At 60.7% G+C, this 14,782-nt stretch overlaps 1 protein-coding gene across 1 annotated transcript in view; it reads left to right on the top strand.

Moving 5' to 3' along the window:
- Positions 1–165: 165 nt before the first annotated feature.
- LOC140402971 (hepatoma-derived growth factor-like) overlaps positions 166–14,782 on the top strand; it is a 91,060-nt gene continuing 76,443 nt past the window's right edge. The window contains 2 exon segments of the mRNA XM_072490622.1: positions 166–220; positions 223–266. Of these exon segments, the coding sequence (XP_072346723.1) occupies positions 181–220; positions 223–266 (84 nt within the window). The 5' untranslated portion in view covers positions 166–180.

Below are 14,782 nucleotides of genomic sequence, written 5' to 3'. Positions count from 1 at the left end.
GCGGGAGCGGGAGCGGGAGCGCGGAGCGAGCGGCGGCGGCGGGAGAGCGGGAGCGCGGAGAGAGGGAGCGAGCGGGGCGGGCGGGGAGGAGCGGGAGCGCGGAGGAGCGGCGGCGGGAGCGCGGGAGGAGCGGCGGCGGGAGCGCGGGAGGAGCGGCGGCGCCGGGCGGCGGGAGCGGCCATGTCCAGGATGAACCGTCACAAGGATTACAAGGCCGGGGACCTGTGTTCGCCAAGATGAAGGGATATCCGCACTGGCCGGCCCGGGTAAGGGGGAGAGCGCGGGGAGGGGTCCCCGGGGAGGGGGCGGGGAGGGGGGGGGACACCATGGGGGAGGGGGGGGGACACCATGGGGGAGGGGGAGAGAGGGGGGGTCACCATGGGGGAGGGGGGAGAGAGGGGGGGGAGAGAGGGGGGAGAGAGGGGGGGACACCATGGGGGAGGGGGGAGAGAGGGGGGGTCACCATGGGGGAGGGGGGAAGAGAGGGGGGACACCATGGGGGAGGGGGGAGAGAGGGGGGGGGACACCATGGGGGAGGGGGGAGAGAGGGGGGGTCACCATGGGGGAGGGGGGAGAGAGGGGGGACACCATGGGGGAGGGGGGAGAGAGGGGGGGGGACACCATGGGGGAGGGGGGAGAGAGGGGGACACCATGGGGGAGGGGGGAGAGAGGGGGGGGGACACCATGGGGGAGGGGGGAGAGAGGGGGGGTCACCATGGGGGAGGGGGGAGAGAGGGGGGACACCATGGGGGAGGGGGGAGAGAGGGGGGGGGACACCATGGGGGAGGGGGGAGAGAGGGGGGGGTCACCATGGGGGAGGGGGAGAGAGGGGGGGGTCACCATGGGGGAGGGGGGAGAGAGGGGGGGGTCACCATGGGAGAGGGGGGAGAGAGGGGGGGGGACACCATGGGGGAGGGGGAGAGAGGGGGGGTCACCATGGGGGAGGGGGGAGAGAGGGGGGGGTCACCATGGGGGAGGGGGGAGAGAGGGGGGGTCACCATGGGAGAGGGGGGAGAGAGGGGAGGTCACCATGGGGGAGGGGGGAGAGAGGGGGGGTCACCATGGGGGGAGGGGAGAGAGGGGGGGTCACCATGGGAGAGGGGGGGTCACCATGGGGGAGGGGGAGAGAGGGGGGTCACCATGGGAGAGGGGGGGTCACCATGGGGGAGGGGGGAGAGAGGGGGGGTCACCAAGGGGGAGGGGGAGAGAGGGGGGACACCATGGGGGAGGGGGAGAGAGGGGGGACACCATGGGGGAGGGGGAGAGAGGGGGGACACCTATGGGGGAGGGGGGAGAGAGGGGGGGTCACCATGGGGGAGGGGGGAGAGAGGGGGGGTCACCATGGGGGGAGGGGGAGAGAGGGGGGGTCACCATGGGGGAGGGGGGAGAGAGGGGGGGTCACCATGGGGGAGGGGGGAGAGAGGGGGGGTCACCATGGGGGAGGGGGAGAGAGGGGGGGTCACCATGGGGGAGGGGGAGAGAGGGGGGGTCACCATGGGGGAGGGGGGAGAGAGGGGGGGTCACCATGGGGGAGGGGGAGAGAGGGGGGGGTCACCATGGGGGAGGGGGAGAGAGGGGGGGTCACCATGGGGGAGGGGGAGAGAGGGGGGGTCACCATGGGGAGGGGTAGAGAGGGGGGGACACTATGGGGGAGGGGGGGGTTACCATGGGGAGTGGGGTGAGGGGGGGTCACCATGGGGGAGTGGGGTGAGGGGGGGTCACTATGGGGGAGGGGGAGAGAGGGGGGTCACCATGGGAGAGGGGGGTCACCATGGGAGAGGGGGAGAGAGGGGGGGTCACCATGGGGGAGGGGGGGTCACCATGGGGGAGGGGGAGAGAGGGCGTGTCACCATGGGGGAGGGGGAGAGAGGGCGTGTCACCATGGGGGAGGGGGAGAGAGGGCGTGTCACCATGGGGGAGGGGGGAGAGAGGGCGTGTCACCATGGGAAGGGGGGAGAGAGGGAGGGAGAGGGGGGGCACTATGGGGGAGGGAGGAGAGAGGGGGGACACTATGGGGGAGGGGGGAGAGAGGGGGGGACACTATGGGGGAGGGGGAGAGAGTGGGGGACACTATGGGGGAGGGGGGACACCATGGGGGAGGGGGGAGAGAGGGAGGGACATCATGGGGGAGGGGGGGAGAGAGGGAGGGATACCATGGGGGAGCGGGGGACACCATGAGAGAGGGGGGACACCATGGGAGGGGGAGAGAGGGGGGGACACCATGGGGAGGGGGAGAGGTGGGGACACCATGGGGAGGGGGAGAGGGGGGGGACACCATGGGGGAAGGGGAGAGGGGGGTACACCATGGGAGAGATGGGGGGACACCATGGGGAGAGAGGGGGACATCATGGAGGAGGAGGGTCACCATGGGGAGGAGGGTCACCATGGGGAGGGGGGAACACCATGGGGGAGGGGAGAGAGAGGGGGTTACCATGGGGGGGGGGCTGAGGGGGGTTACCATGGGGGGGAGGGGGGAGCGTGCCATGGGGGAGGGTGGGCACCATGGGAGAGGGGTTACCATGGGGGGGGGGATTGAGGCGGGGGGGCACATTCCCCCTCTCTGGCAGGGTGATTACATTGTCTCAATGGGGATTAACCCCCTCTCTCTTGGCTCTCAGTCTCTATGGGGGCTACTGGGCAGAGAGATGAGATGGCAATAGAGGAACAGAAACCAAAGAGAAAATGCTGGAAACTCTCAGCAGGTCTGGCAGCATCTATAGGGAGAGAAAAGAGCTGACGTTTCAAGTCCAGGTGACCCGTTGTCAAAGCTAAAAGACAGAGAAAGTGGGAAATATAGAGGAACAGATCTGCAGACAATTCACCGAGCTGTGTAAAAATAATACCAATAGGATAATTATATTACAGGGACTTCAATTTCCCCAACATTAATTGGGATAGTCAGAATGTCGAGTGATCGGATTCCTCGGAATGTATTCGGGGGAGCTTTGATGTCAATATGTAGAAGGTCCAACAAGGGTGGTACTGGGATCAAATTCTGGGGAATGAAATGAAGCCGGACAGGTGTTTGAGGTGGCAGTGGGGGAGCATTTTGGTGATAGCGACCTCAACGCAGTTCTCCCTTTATCAGTCCTTTAAAGGGAGACTGTCTTAAACAAAAAGCAAATTACCAATGAAACTTAAATATAAGATGTGATGAAAGGGGTCGATAAGGCACCTCAGGCCCTGCGGTGCCCACAGGGTCCCGACGGGGTGTCCGTGGACATCGCATGCCCGCTTTCCAGGGACACCCGACCGTGAATGTAGCCGCGGAAGAGAGGCAGGCAGTCGGGTAGGGTGGTCCTCTCAGTCGCCCGCTGCCTGGACGTGTTGGTGGTGAGTTTGACCGGGAGTGGGTTCGTGAGGTGGTCCTTCTCCACCCCTCTCTGCACCGGGTAGCCATTAGGGACCACGGTAATATGTGCGTGGAGCCGGAGGACATTGTTACGGTGTTGAAGGAGTACGTCACATCTGTCTTCATCCGGGAGAAGGAAGATGTAGGTACAGAACTCGGGGAGAGGGACTGCAATGTTCTTGAGCAGTTTGACAAAGGGTGTGAGGAGGGTATTAGAAGTTTTGGCGGGTTTAAAAGTGGTCTGGACAGGTTGAGAATCTATCCGCACTCGGGAGAGGCAAGGTTTGATCAGGAATAGTCAACGTGGCGTTGTCAGAGGGAGGCCATGCCTAACGAATCTGAGTGAATTTTTCGAGAAGGAGATCGGGGGTGTAGATGAGGGGAGTGCAGTTGATGTAGTTTATGTAGATTTCAGCAAAGCCTTTCGACAAGGTTCCACACGGGAGACTGGTAAAGACGGGAAAAGCACATGGGATCCTGGGTAACGTGGCAAGTTGGATTCAAAACTGGCTTGGAGACAGGGGGAGGTGGTAGATCGCTGTTTGTGGGACTGGATTCCGGGATCCAGGGGAGTTACCACGGCGCAGTGCTGGATCCGTTATTGTTCGCGATGTATATAATCAAAAGTGCAGAGAATGTGGGGTGATGTTAAGTAAGTTTGTGGATGACATGAAGATTGGCATTGTTGACCCTCGGATTGTTAACAGTGCGGAAGAGGGTCCCAGCGGGGGGGGGGGGGGGGGGGGGGGGGGGTTACGAGGGAGCTGTACAAAACTCTAGTTAGGCCCCAGCTGCAGTACTGTGTGCAGTTCCCGTCGCCACTCTTCGAGGAAGGACGTGACTGCGCTGGGGAGGGTGCAGAGGAGATTCACCAGGATGCTGCCTGGGATGGAGCGTTTCAGCTATGTAGAGATGAGCTCGGGTCGTTTCCCTTGGAGCCGAGGAGGTCGGGGAGGGCTGATTGAGGTGTATAAGGTTATGAGGGGCATGGACTGGATGGATAGGAAGCAGCTGTTCCCCTTAGTTGAAGGGTCTGTAAGAGGGGGCATAATTTCAAGGTGAAGGCAGGAGGATTACAGGGAATTGGGGGGGGTAAATCTTTTCACCCGAGGGTGTTGTGAGTCTACTCTCCCATCAGCAAAGTGATGGAAGGGGTCATCGACGGCGCTATCAAGCGGCACTTACTCAGCAATAACCTGCTGACAGACGCTCAGTTTGGGTTCCACCCAGGGTCACTCAGCTCCTGGACCCCCCCCCAAAGCCTGTCCACCATCGACAAGGACACGAGTCCGGAGTGCAATGGGAGACTCTCCACTCGCCTGGACGAGCGCGGCTCCCAACAACACCTCGAGAAGCTCGACACCATCCAGGACAAAGCAGCCCCGCTCGATCGACACGCTAACCACCGACATTCACCCCCCCCCCCCCCCCCCCCCCCCCTCCCCCCCCGACGCACAGCGGCAGCCGTGTGCACCGTCTACAAGACGCACCGCGGCGACTCGCCTTCGACAGCACCTTCCAAACCCGCCACCTCGCCCGTCTAGAAGGACGAGGGGGGGGCAGCAGACACACCGGGGAACGCCCCCCGCCTGCAAGTTCCCCCCCTCCGAGCCGCTCGCCATCCCGACTCGGGAATATATCGGCCGGTCCCTTCACTGTTGCCGGGTCAGAATCCCGGAACTCCCTAACAGCATGGTGGGTGTACCTACACCACACGGGACTGCAGTGGGCTCAGGATGGCGGCTCACCCCCCACCTTCTCGAGGGGCAATTAGGGATGTGGAGTAAACGCAGAGCCCGGCCAGTGACACCCAGGACCCCTGTAGAATTAAATAAAGAACATCCGAGACTGAGATGAGTTTAATCCCTATGGATTATGCTGCTGTCGTGATAAACTGAGGATTAGAAATCCTTACAGGGAGATGGGTTTACCTGTGTGGACACAGCGGTTAAACAGGTGCTTCAATGTGATCCTTTGCTTTGCAAGCCTTCCCCATTTCCATTTTAACAATCGTCTTATTCCCTCTTTGAAACACGGTAAAAGTGGCAAAGTCTGTTTCGGTTTTGATCTGTTTGCTAATCCTTCTGAAAATCCACGTTCTGGCGGAGATGAGGACTGGGCAGAGACCCCGCGAGATACGGACTTGCGTCTACGCTCGATCTTGGAACCAATGACCCAGTCGTTCCGACAAATCGGCCCTTTCGAAGTTCCTATTGAACCTGCTCCCCTGGTCCATCCAGCAGCGCGCTGCGTTTAAATAGAAATTCTGCATGGTGCCGGGGACACGGGCTCGATTCCGGCCTCGGGTGACTGTGTGTGTGCGGACTCTGCACGTTCTCCCCCGTGTCTGCGTGGGTTTCTTCCGGGTGCTCCGGTTTCCTCCCACAGTCCAAAGATGTGCAGGTTAGGTGGATTGGCCGTGATAAATTTCCCCTTAGTGTCCAGGGACGTACGGGTTCGGTTACAGGCGGGGGGGTGGGGGGGGAGGGAGTGAGGCCTGGGTGGGGTGCTCTTTCGGAGGGTCGGTGCAGACTCGATGGGCCGAATGGTCTCTTCGTCCCAACTGAAGGGGGGGCCGCAGAGACGGGCTGATGCCTGAAGTCAAAATATCCGGTGGGTTGTCTGGGGTTTGCAGAGGGGTGTCAGGTCTGTACTGTGCAGTACAGAGTGGGTTAATCTGAAGGAGTTTTGAATGGGGGCGGGGTGTTGTACTTTCACTCGGGGGGGGGGGGGTGATCTATAGACTCACGGTGAATCACCCGACTTCAACGAGAGGGGCCAGCCGCTGCCTTATCTCGGGCTCGCTTCCATTGCTGGCCCCGCCTTGTCTCCCTGTGCGTTATCAGAGGGGTCTGTCTGTCGGACGGGTCTGTCACTCCACCTTAGGGAGGGAATTGGACCGTCCCGAGGTCTTTCGACTAAAACAAAAGCTCCAGCAGCTCTCCGCTCTTAATTGGACGAGGCTCCCACTTGCTTTATTCCCTGCAAGTGCTCTGGGCTGTTTGACTGGGGGGGAGGGGGCATCGCACTCCGATCCAACCCCACCTCCTGTAATGTCCCCGACCCTTGGTGGACCTTAGAATTCTGCCTGGGCTGAGGGGTTACTTCCTCGAGGCTCAACGCTCTGATGTTCTCCCCCTCCCTCCCTTCCCTCTTGTGCCTCAGTGCCAGAAGACGAGGATCAGTTGCGACGGGCTTCAAGGCCGGAGCGTACACGTGAGGTTCACTCTCCGTTGACGCTTTGATGATCTCGCGGACGCCATCGTGAGGAGGAGCTGAGCGAGGGGGACCTTCGGCAACATTGATCCCTCGACCGGCATCCTGAAGCGGATGTTTCCCCGCGTTGCTGTTGGTGGCAGCGTGCTGTGCACAAATTGGCTGCTGCATTTGGGGGCCACCCCCCCCCCCCAAAAGTACTCCGAAGACTTAATCTGGCCGTCAGGAAATGTGAATGCCAGTTGATTCTTTAGCTGTTCCTGCTGTGACAGAAGATACGGCTGGCTTCCTCTCACGCCGCAGTTACACCTTGCTGCCAGTGGGGCCACTGCGCTGGGGTAAAGGGTGTGACAGGTTTACATAGGTTAAATGGGCGTGACACGTTTACATAGGTTTGAAGGGCGTGACAGGTTTACATAGGTTTAAAGGGCGTGACAGGTTTACATAGAGACTTGCGCATCTGGGTATTGCGAACAGGGAGCTGTTGACGGGATGTGTGTCAAGGATGGATTCCTGTCTTATCCGACTGGCGTTCCATGTTTCCAGCTGTTTTTCCTGCTGGATGAAGTGCTGGATATTGGCTCAGTGACGGTATACTGCAATGCTCCCTGAACTTCCCATGCGGAGTAAAGAAATCTAATTCTTGTAGAGCTAAGAGTGCTTGACAGCTCAGGCCGTGCTCTCTGAGATGTGATCGTGGTTGTAGTGCATGAAATATGACAGCCAATGATGTGCATAGCAAGATCCAATAAAAGAGGACCCCCTCCCCCCATCCCCTCCCATTCTTATTCCAGTACTGACTGGAGTCTTCTACATCCCCCAAGAAGGCAAACAGGGACCTCTGTTTAATGTTGCACTCCCTGAGTACTGACCCTCTGACAGTGCGGAGCTCCCTCAGTACTGACCCTCCGACAGTGCGGAGCTCCCTCAGTACTGACCCTCCGACAGTGCGGCGCTCCCTCAGTACTGACCCTCTGACAGTGCGGCGCTCCCTCAGTACTGACCCTCTGACAGTGCGGCACTCCCTCAGTACTGACCCTCCGACAGTGCGGCGCTCCCTCAGTACTGACCCTCTCACAGTGCGGCGCTCCCTCAGTACTGACCTCACAGTGCGGAGCTCCCTCAGTACTGACCCTCTGACAGTGCGGCGCTCCCTCAGTACTGACCCTCTGACAGTGCTGTGCTCCCTCAGTACTGACCCTCCCACAGTGCGGAGCTCCCTCAGCACTGACCCTCTGACAGTGCGGCGCTCCCTCAGTACTGACCCTCTGACAGTGCGGCACTCCCTCAGCACTGACCGTCTGACAGTGCGGCGCTCCCTCAGTACTGACCCTCTGACAGTGCGGCACTCCCTCAGTACTGACCCTCCCACAGTGCGGAGCTCCATCAGCACTGACCCTCTGACAGTGCGGAGCTCCCTCAGCACTGACCCTCTGACAGTGCGGCACTCCCTCAGTACTGACCCTCCCACAGTGCGGCACTCCCTCAGTACTGACCCTCTGACAGTGCGGCGCTCCCTCAGCACTGACCCTCCCACAGTGCGGCTCTCCCTCAGTACTGACACTCCCACAGTGCGGCGCTCCCTCAGTACTGACCCTCCGACAGTGCGGAGCTCCCTCAGTACTGACCCTCCCACAGTGCGGCACTCCCTCAGTACTGACCCTCTGACATTGCGGCACTCCCTCAGTACTGACCCTCCCACAGTGCGGCGCTCCCTCAGTATTGCCCCTCTGACAGCGCAGCACTCCCTCAGTACTGACCCTCCGACAGTGCGGCACTCCCTCAGTACTGACCCTCTGACAGTGCGGCGCTCCCTCAGTACTGACCCTCCCACAGTGCGGCGCTCCTTCAGTATTGACCCTCCCACAGTGCGGCGCTCCCTCAGTACTGACCCTCCGACAGTGCGGCACTCTCTCAGTGCTGACCCTCTGACAGTGCGGCACTCCCTCAGTACTGACTCTCTGACAGTGCGGCGCTCCCTCAGTACTGACCCTCAGATAGTGCGGAGCTCCCTCAGTACTGACCCTCCCACAGCGCGGCGCTCCCTCAGTACTGACCCTCTGACAGTGCGGAGCTCCCTCAGTACTGACCCTCCCACAGTGCGGTGCTCCCTCAGTACTGACCCTCCCACAGTGCGGTGCTCCCTCAGTACTGACCCTCTGACAGTGCGGCACTCCCTCAGTACTGACCCTCTGACAATGCGGCGCTCCCTCAGTACTGACCCTCCCACAGTGCGGCACTCCCTCAGTACTGACCCTCCCACACTGCGGCACTCCGTCAGGACTGACCGTCTGACAGTGCGGCGCTCCCTCAGTACTGACCCTCCGACAGTGCGGCACTCCCTCAGTACTGACCCTCCCACAGTGCGACGCTCCCTCAGTACTGACCCTCTGACAGTGCGGCGCTCCCTCAGCACTGACCCTCCCACAGTGTGGCACTCCCTCAGTAATGACCCTCCCACAGTGCGGCACTCCCTCAGGACTGACCCTCCCACAGTGCGGCACTCCCTCAGTACTGACCCTCTGACAGTGCGGCGCTCCCTCAGTACTGACCCTCTGACAGTGCGGCACTCCCTCAGTACTGACGCTCCGACAGTGCGGAGCTCCCTCAGTACTGACCCTCTGACAGTGCGGCACTCCCTCAGTACTGACCCTCTGACATTGCGGCACTCCCTCAGTACTGACCCTCCCACAGTGCGGCGCTCCCTCAGTATTGCCCCTCTGACAGCGCAGCACTCCCTCAGTACTGACCCTCCGACAGTGCGGCACTCCCTCAGTACTGACCCTCTGACAGTGCGGCGCTCCCTCAGTACTGACCCTCCCACAGTGCGGCGCTCCTTCAGTATTGACCCTCCCACAGTGCGGCGCTCCCTCAGTACTGACCCTCCGACAGTGCGGCACTCTCTCAGTGCTGACCCTCTGACAGTGCGGCACTCCCTCAGTACTGACTCTCTGACAGTGCGGCGCTCCCTCAGTACTGACCCTCAGACAGTGCGGAGCTCCCTCAGTACTGACCCTCCCACAGCGCGGCGCTCCCTCAGTACTGACCCTCTGACAGTGCGGAGCTCCCTCAGTACTGACCCTCCCACAGTGCGGTGCTCCCTCAGTACTGACCCTCCCACAGTGCGGCGCTCCCTCAGTACTGACCCTCTGACAGTGCGGCACTCCCTCAGTACTGACCCTCTGACAATGCGGCGCTCCCTTAGTACTGACCCTCCCACAGTGCGGCACTCCCTCAGTACTGACCCTCCCACACTGCGGCACTCCGTCAGGACTGACCGTCTGACAGTGCGGCGCTCCCTCAGTACTGACCCTCCGACAGTGCGGCACTCCCTCAGTACTGACCCTCCCACAGTGCGACGCTCCCTCAGTACTGACCGCTCTGACAGTGCGGCGCTCCCTCAGCACTGACCCTCCCACAGTGCGGCACTCCCTCAGTAATGACCCTCCCACAGTGCGGCACTCCCTCAGGACTGACCCTCCCACAGTGCGGCACTCCCTCAGTACTGACCCTCTGACAGTGCGGCGCTCCCTCAGTACTGACCCTCTGACAGTGCGGCACTCCCTCAGTACTGACGCTCCGACAGTGCGGAGCTCCCTCAGTACTGACCCTCTGACAGTGCGGCACTCCCTCAGTACTGACCCTCTGACAGTGCTGCACTCACTCAGTACTGACCCTCCGACAGTGCGGTGCTCCCTCAGTACTGACCCTCTGACAGTGCGGCGCTCCCTCAGTACTGACCCTCCCACAGTGCGGAGCTCCCTCAGTACTGACCCTCTGACAGTGCGGCGCTCCCTCAGTACTGACCCTCCCACAGTGCGGCACACCCTCAGTACTGACCCTCTGACTGTGCGGCACTCCCTCAGTACTGACCCTCTGACAGTGCGGCACTCCCTCAGTACTGACCCTCTGACAGTGCGGCGCTCCCTCAGTACTGACCCTCCCACAGTGCGGCGCTCCCTCAGTACTGACCCTCTGACAGCGCAGCGCTCCCTCAGTACTGACCCTCTGACAGTGTGGCACTCCCTCAGTACTGACCCTCTGACAGTGCGGCGCTCCCTCAGTACTGACCCTCCCACATTGCGACGCGCCCTCAGTACTGACCCTCTGACAGCGCAGCGCTCCCTCAGTACTGACCCTCCGACAGTGCGGCACTCCCTCAGTACTGACCCTCCCACAGTGCGGCACTCCCTCAGTACTGACCCTCTGACAGTGCGGAGCTCCCTCAGTACTGACCCTCTGACAATGCGGCGCTCCCTCAGTACTTACCCTCCGACAGTGCGGCACTCCCTCAGTACTGACCCTCCTACAGTGCGGCGCTCCCTCAGTACTGACCCTCTGACAGTGTGGAGCTCCCTCAGTACTGACCCTCTGAGAGCGCCGCACTCCCTCAGTACTGACGCTCCGACAGTGCGGCGCTCCCTCAGTACTGACCCTCCGACAGTGCGGCGCTCTCTCAGTACTGACCCTCTGACAGTGCGGCACTCCCTCAGTACTGACCCTCCCACAGTGCGGCGCACCCTCGGTACTGACCCTCTGACAGTGCGACAGTCCCTCAGTACTGACCCTCCGACAGTGCGGCGCTCCCTCAGTACTGACCCTCTGACAGTGCGGCGCTCCCTCAGTGCTGACGCTCCTACAGTGCGGAGCTCCCTCAGTACTGACCCTCTGACAGTGCGGCACTCCCTCAGTACTGACCCTCTGACAGTGCTGCACTCACTCAGTATTGACCCTCCGACAGTGCGGTGCTCCCTCAGTACTGACCCTCTGACAGTGCGGCGCTCTCTCAGTACTGACCCTCTGACAGTGCGGCACTCCCTCAGTACTGACCCTCCCACAGTGCGGCGCACCCTCAGTACTGACCCTCTGACAGTGCGACACTCCCTCAGTACTGACCCTCTGACAGTGCGGCACTCCCTCAGTACTGACCCTCCGACAGTGCGGCGCTCCCTCAGTACTGACCCTCTGACAGTGCGGCGCTCCCTCAGTGCTGACGCTCCGACAGTGCGGAGCTCCCTCAGTACTGACCCTCTGACAGTGTGGCACTCCCTCAGTACTGACCCTCCCACAGTGCGGCGCTCCCTCAGTACTGACCCTCCCACAGTGCGGAGCTCCCTCAGTACTGACCCTCTGACAGTGCGGCACTCCCTCAGTACTGACCCTCTGACAGTGCGGCACTCCCTCAGTACTGACCCTCTGACAGTGCGGCACTCCCTCAGTACTGACCCTCCCTCAGTGCGGCGCTCCCTCAGTACTGACGCTCCGACAGTGCGGCACTCCCTCAGTACTGACCCTCCCACAGTGCGGCGCTCCCTCAGCACTGACGCTCCGACAGTGCGGCACTCCCTCAGTACTGACCCTCCCACAGTGCGGAGCTCCCTCAGTACTGACCCTCTGACAGTGCGGCGCTCCCTCAGCACTGACCCTCCCACAGTGCGGCACTCCCTCAGTACTGACCCTCTGACAGTGCGGCACTCCCTCAGTACTGACCCTCTGACAGTGCGGCACTCCCTCAGTACTGACCCTCCCACAGTGCAGCACTCCCTCAGTACTGACCCTCTGACAGTGCGGCACTCCCTCAGTACTGACGCTCCGACAGTGCGGCACTCCCTCAGTACTGACCCTCCCACAGTGCGGAGCTCCCTCAGTACTGACCCTCTGACAGTGCGGCACTCCCTCAGTACTGACCCTCTGACAGTGCTGCACTCATTCAGTACTGACCCTCCGACAGTGCGGCGCTCCCTCAGTACTGACCCTCTGACAGTCCGGCACTCCCTCAGTACTGACCCTCTGACAGTGCGGCGCTCCCTCAGTGCTGACGTTGAGAGAGCTGAACTTGGTTTTGGGCTGAAGATTAAATATCAAAGCCAAGGACCTTCTGAATGAGGTGAGTGAGTGAGAGAGAGTCTTCCACACTGAGCACTGATGGTATGAGCATGCTGTCCGGGAACAATGGAAGCAAGGAGCCGAGCCGTCCCAGGTGCAAACAGTTAAAGTTGCTTCTTGAAAGTAACCTTTGTTTGGGAGGATGGGAAATTGAATTCAGTGAAGCGTTAAGTGCCGTCTTATCAAAGGCTGTGGTTGTAATCCTGGTGAAGGTTTTGATTGTAAATGCTTGTCCAATGCCGAATTTTACACATTTCCGAGCTAGTTGACCCGAGGCGATGAGAGTGTCTTGTCAGCCATTCGGATGTCTGGAGTGGGAGTAACCTTTCACCCTCCGAGTTCAGGGATTACAGGGTCGGGGAATGTTAAAACTTGGAGGCGGTTCTGTGAGCGTTTGGGTGGGGGGGTGAGAAAACTAGGCTCGACACCAGGGCTGGTGTACGACAGCGGACCCCAATATTTCACGCCTCGGCTGCGAGGGGGCAGACTGGAGGGGTGGGAGACAGGGAAGGTGTGATCCATTCACTGCCAGGCATCCGTACGCCCCCCCCACAGTCGAATTGTGGCTCGGGGTAGTGGGTGGGTCTCTCCCGCCCTCCCTCCCTCTCTCCCGCCTTCTCTCCGTCTCCCTCCCTCCCCCTCCGTCTCCCTCCCTCTCTCCTGCCCTCTCTCAGTCCCCCTCCCTCTCCGTCTCCCTGCCCCTCCCTCTCCCTCCCTTCGTCTCCCTCCCTCTGCTCTTCCTCGCACTCATAGAACCCCAACAGTGCACAAGGAGGCCATTCAGCCCATCGAGTCTGCACCGACCCACCAAAAGAGCGCCCTACTCCGATCCTATCCCTGTAACCCCACCCAATCTTTTTGGACACTAAGGGGCATTTAGCACGGCCAATCCACCTTTGGGCTGTGGGAGGAAACCGGAGCACCCGGAGGAAACCCACGCAGACACGGGGGAGAACGTGCAGACTCCGCACAGACAGTGACCCAAGCCAGGAATCGAACCCCGGACCCTGGCGCTGTGAAGCCACAGTGCTAACCACTGTGCTGCCCCTCCCCGGTTTCCTCAAATGCTTGCTCTCCCAGCGCTCCCTCATGTTGGTGGAGTGGGGTGGGCAGTTAGGTGGCAGATGAAGTTTAATGAGGGGAGGTGTGAGGTGACGCATTTTGCTGGGAAGAACATGGGGAGACGATGTAAAAAACAGGGTAAAATTCTTGAAGGCGGGGGTGCAGTAGCAGAGGGAGCTGGGTGCACAGATCATCGAAGGTCGGAGGATAGACGGAGTGAGCAGTTAATAAAGTAGACAGCGCTCGTTCACTCTCACACTATCTCTTTCTCTCACTCTTGCACTCTATCTCGCTCTCTCAGACTCGCTGTCACGCTCTTGCTTGAGTTCTCTCTCGCTCTTCCTCTCCCTCTCTCGCAATCTCTCCCTCACTCTTGCTAACTCGCTCCTGCGCTCTCTCTCTTGTCTCTCGCGCTGCCTTCAGGGCCGCAATGTCCCTGTGTTAGGGGATGTCTGATTGTGGTAAAGGAGGCTTCAAATAGACACGTTGTTGGTTCCTGTGTGAATGTGGGAAGTAGATTTTGGGGAGTTTTCTCGAGATTGGGGCAGGGGGGTGGGGAATGATTCCCGATGGTTTGGGAATCTGGATAATTCCTGGCTGAGTGGGGAGAGCGAGCAGCAGCAGCTGGTCTGTGAGCTTCCTGCACCTTCCAGCCCGTCCTTCAATAGCCAGAGCTGGCTTCGACCTCTCCACCTCACAGAGTGGGGGTGGGAGAGTGACGTCTGCTCTGGCCAGGGGCCTGGCAGACAGGATGCGGCCCTGTCCAATGGAGACGGACGGGAGCGGCAGTAATTCAGTCCCTCAGCTGCCTGTTTAAATTCTGGCTTCTGTCGCACAGGCCAAAGTCCTCCACCGCCTCTGGTCGTTGATAACTACGCACCCACCCCCTGCTGACAGCAGCATTCACTTAGCCAGTGAAGGATATTCCACGGAGTTACAGCGAACAGCACCAAAACAGGTCTCTCTGCCCCCCACGAACCTCCTCCCTCCCCCTCTGCATCGCCCCCATCACCATATCCGTCCATTCCTGTCTCCCTCGTCTATTACTCCAGCTTCATCCTCTTGTTCAATCCATCTCTGCGATTCACCTCGATCTTCCTGCGGGAGCGAGTCCCACATTCTCCCCCACTCCCCGTGGGAGCGAGTCCCACATTCTCCCCACTCCCTGTGGGAGCGAGTCCCACATTCTCCCCCACTCCCCGTGGGAGCGAGTCCCACATTCTCCCCACTCCCCGTGGGAGCGAGTCCCACATACTCCCCACTCCC

Source organism: Scyliorhinus torazame, chromosome 26 (assembly GCF_047496885.1).
Source record: "Scyliorhinus torazame isolate Kashiwa2021f chromosome 26, sScyTor2.1, whole genome shotgun sequence".
NCBI classification, from domain to species: Eukaryota; Metazoa; Chordata; class Chondrichthyes; order Carcharhiniformes; family Scyliorhinidae; genus Scyliorhinus; species Scyliorhinus torazame.
This window is presented reverse-complemented; position numbering and strand designations above follow the sequence as displayed.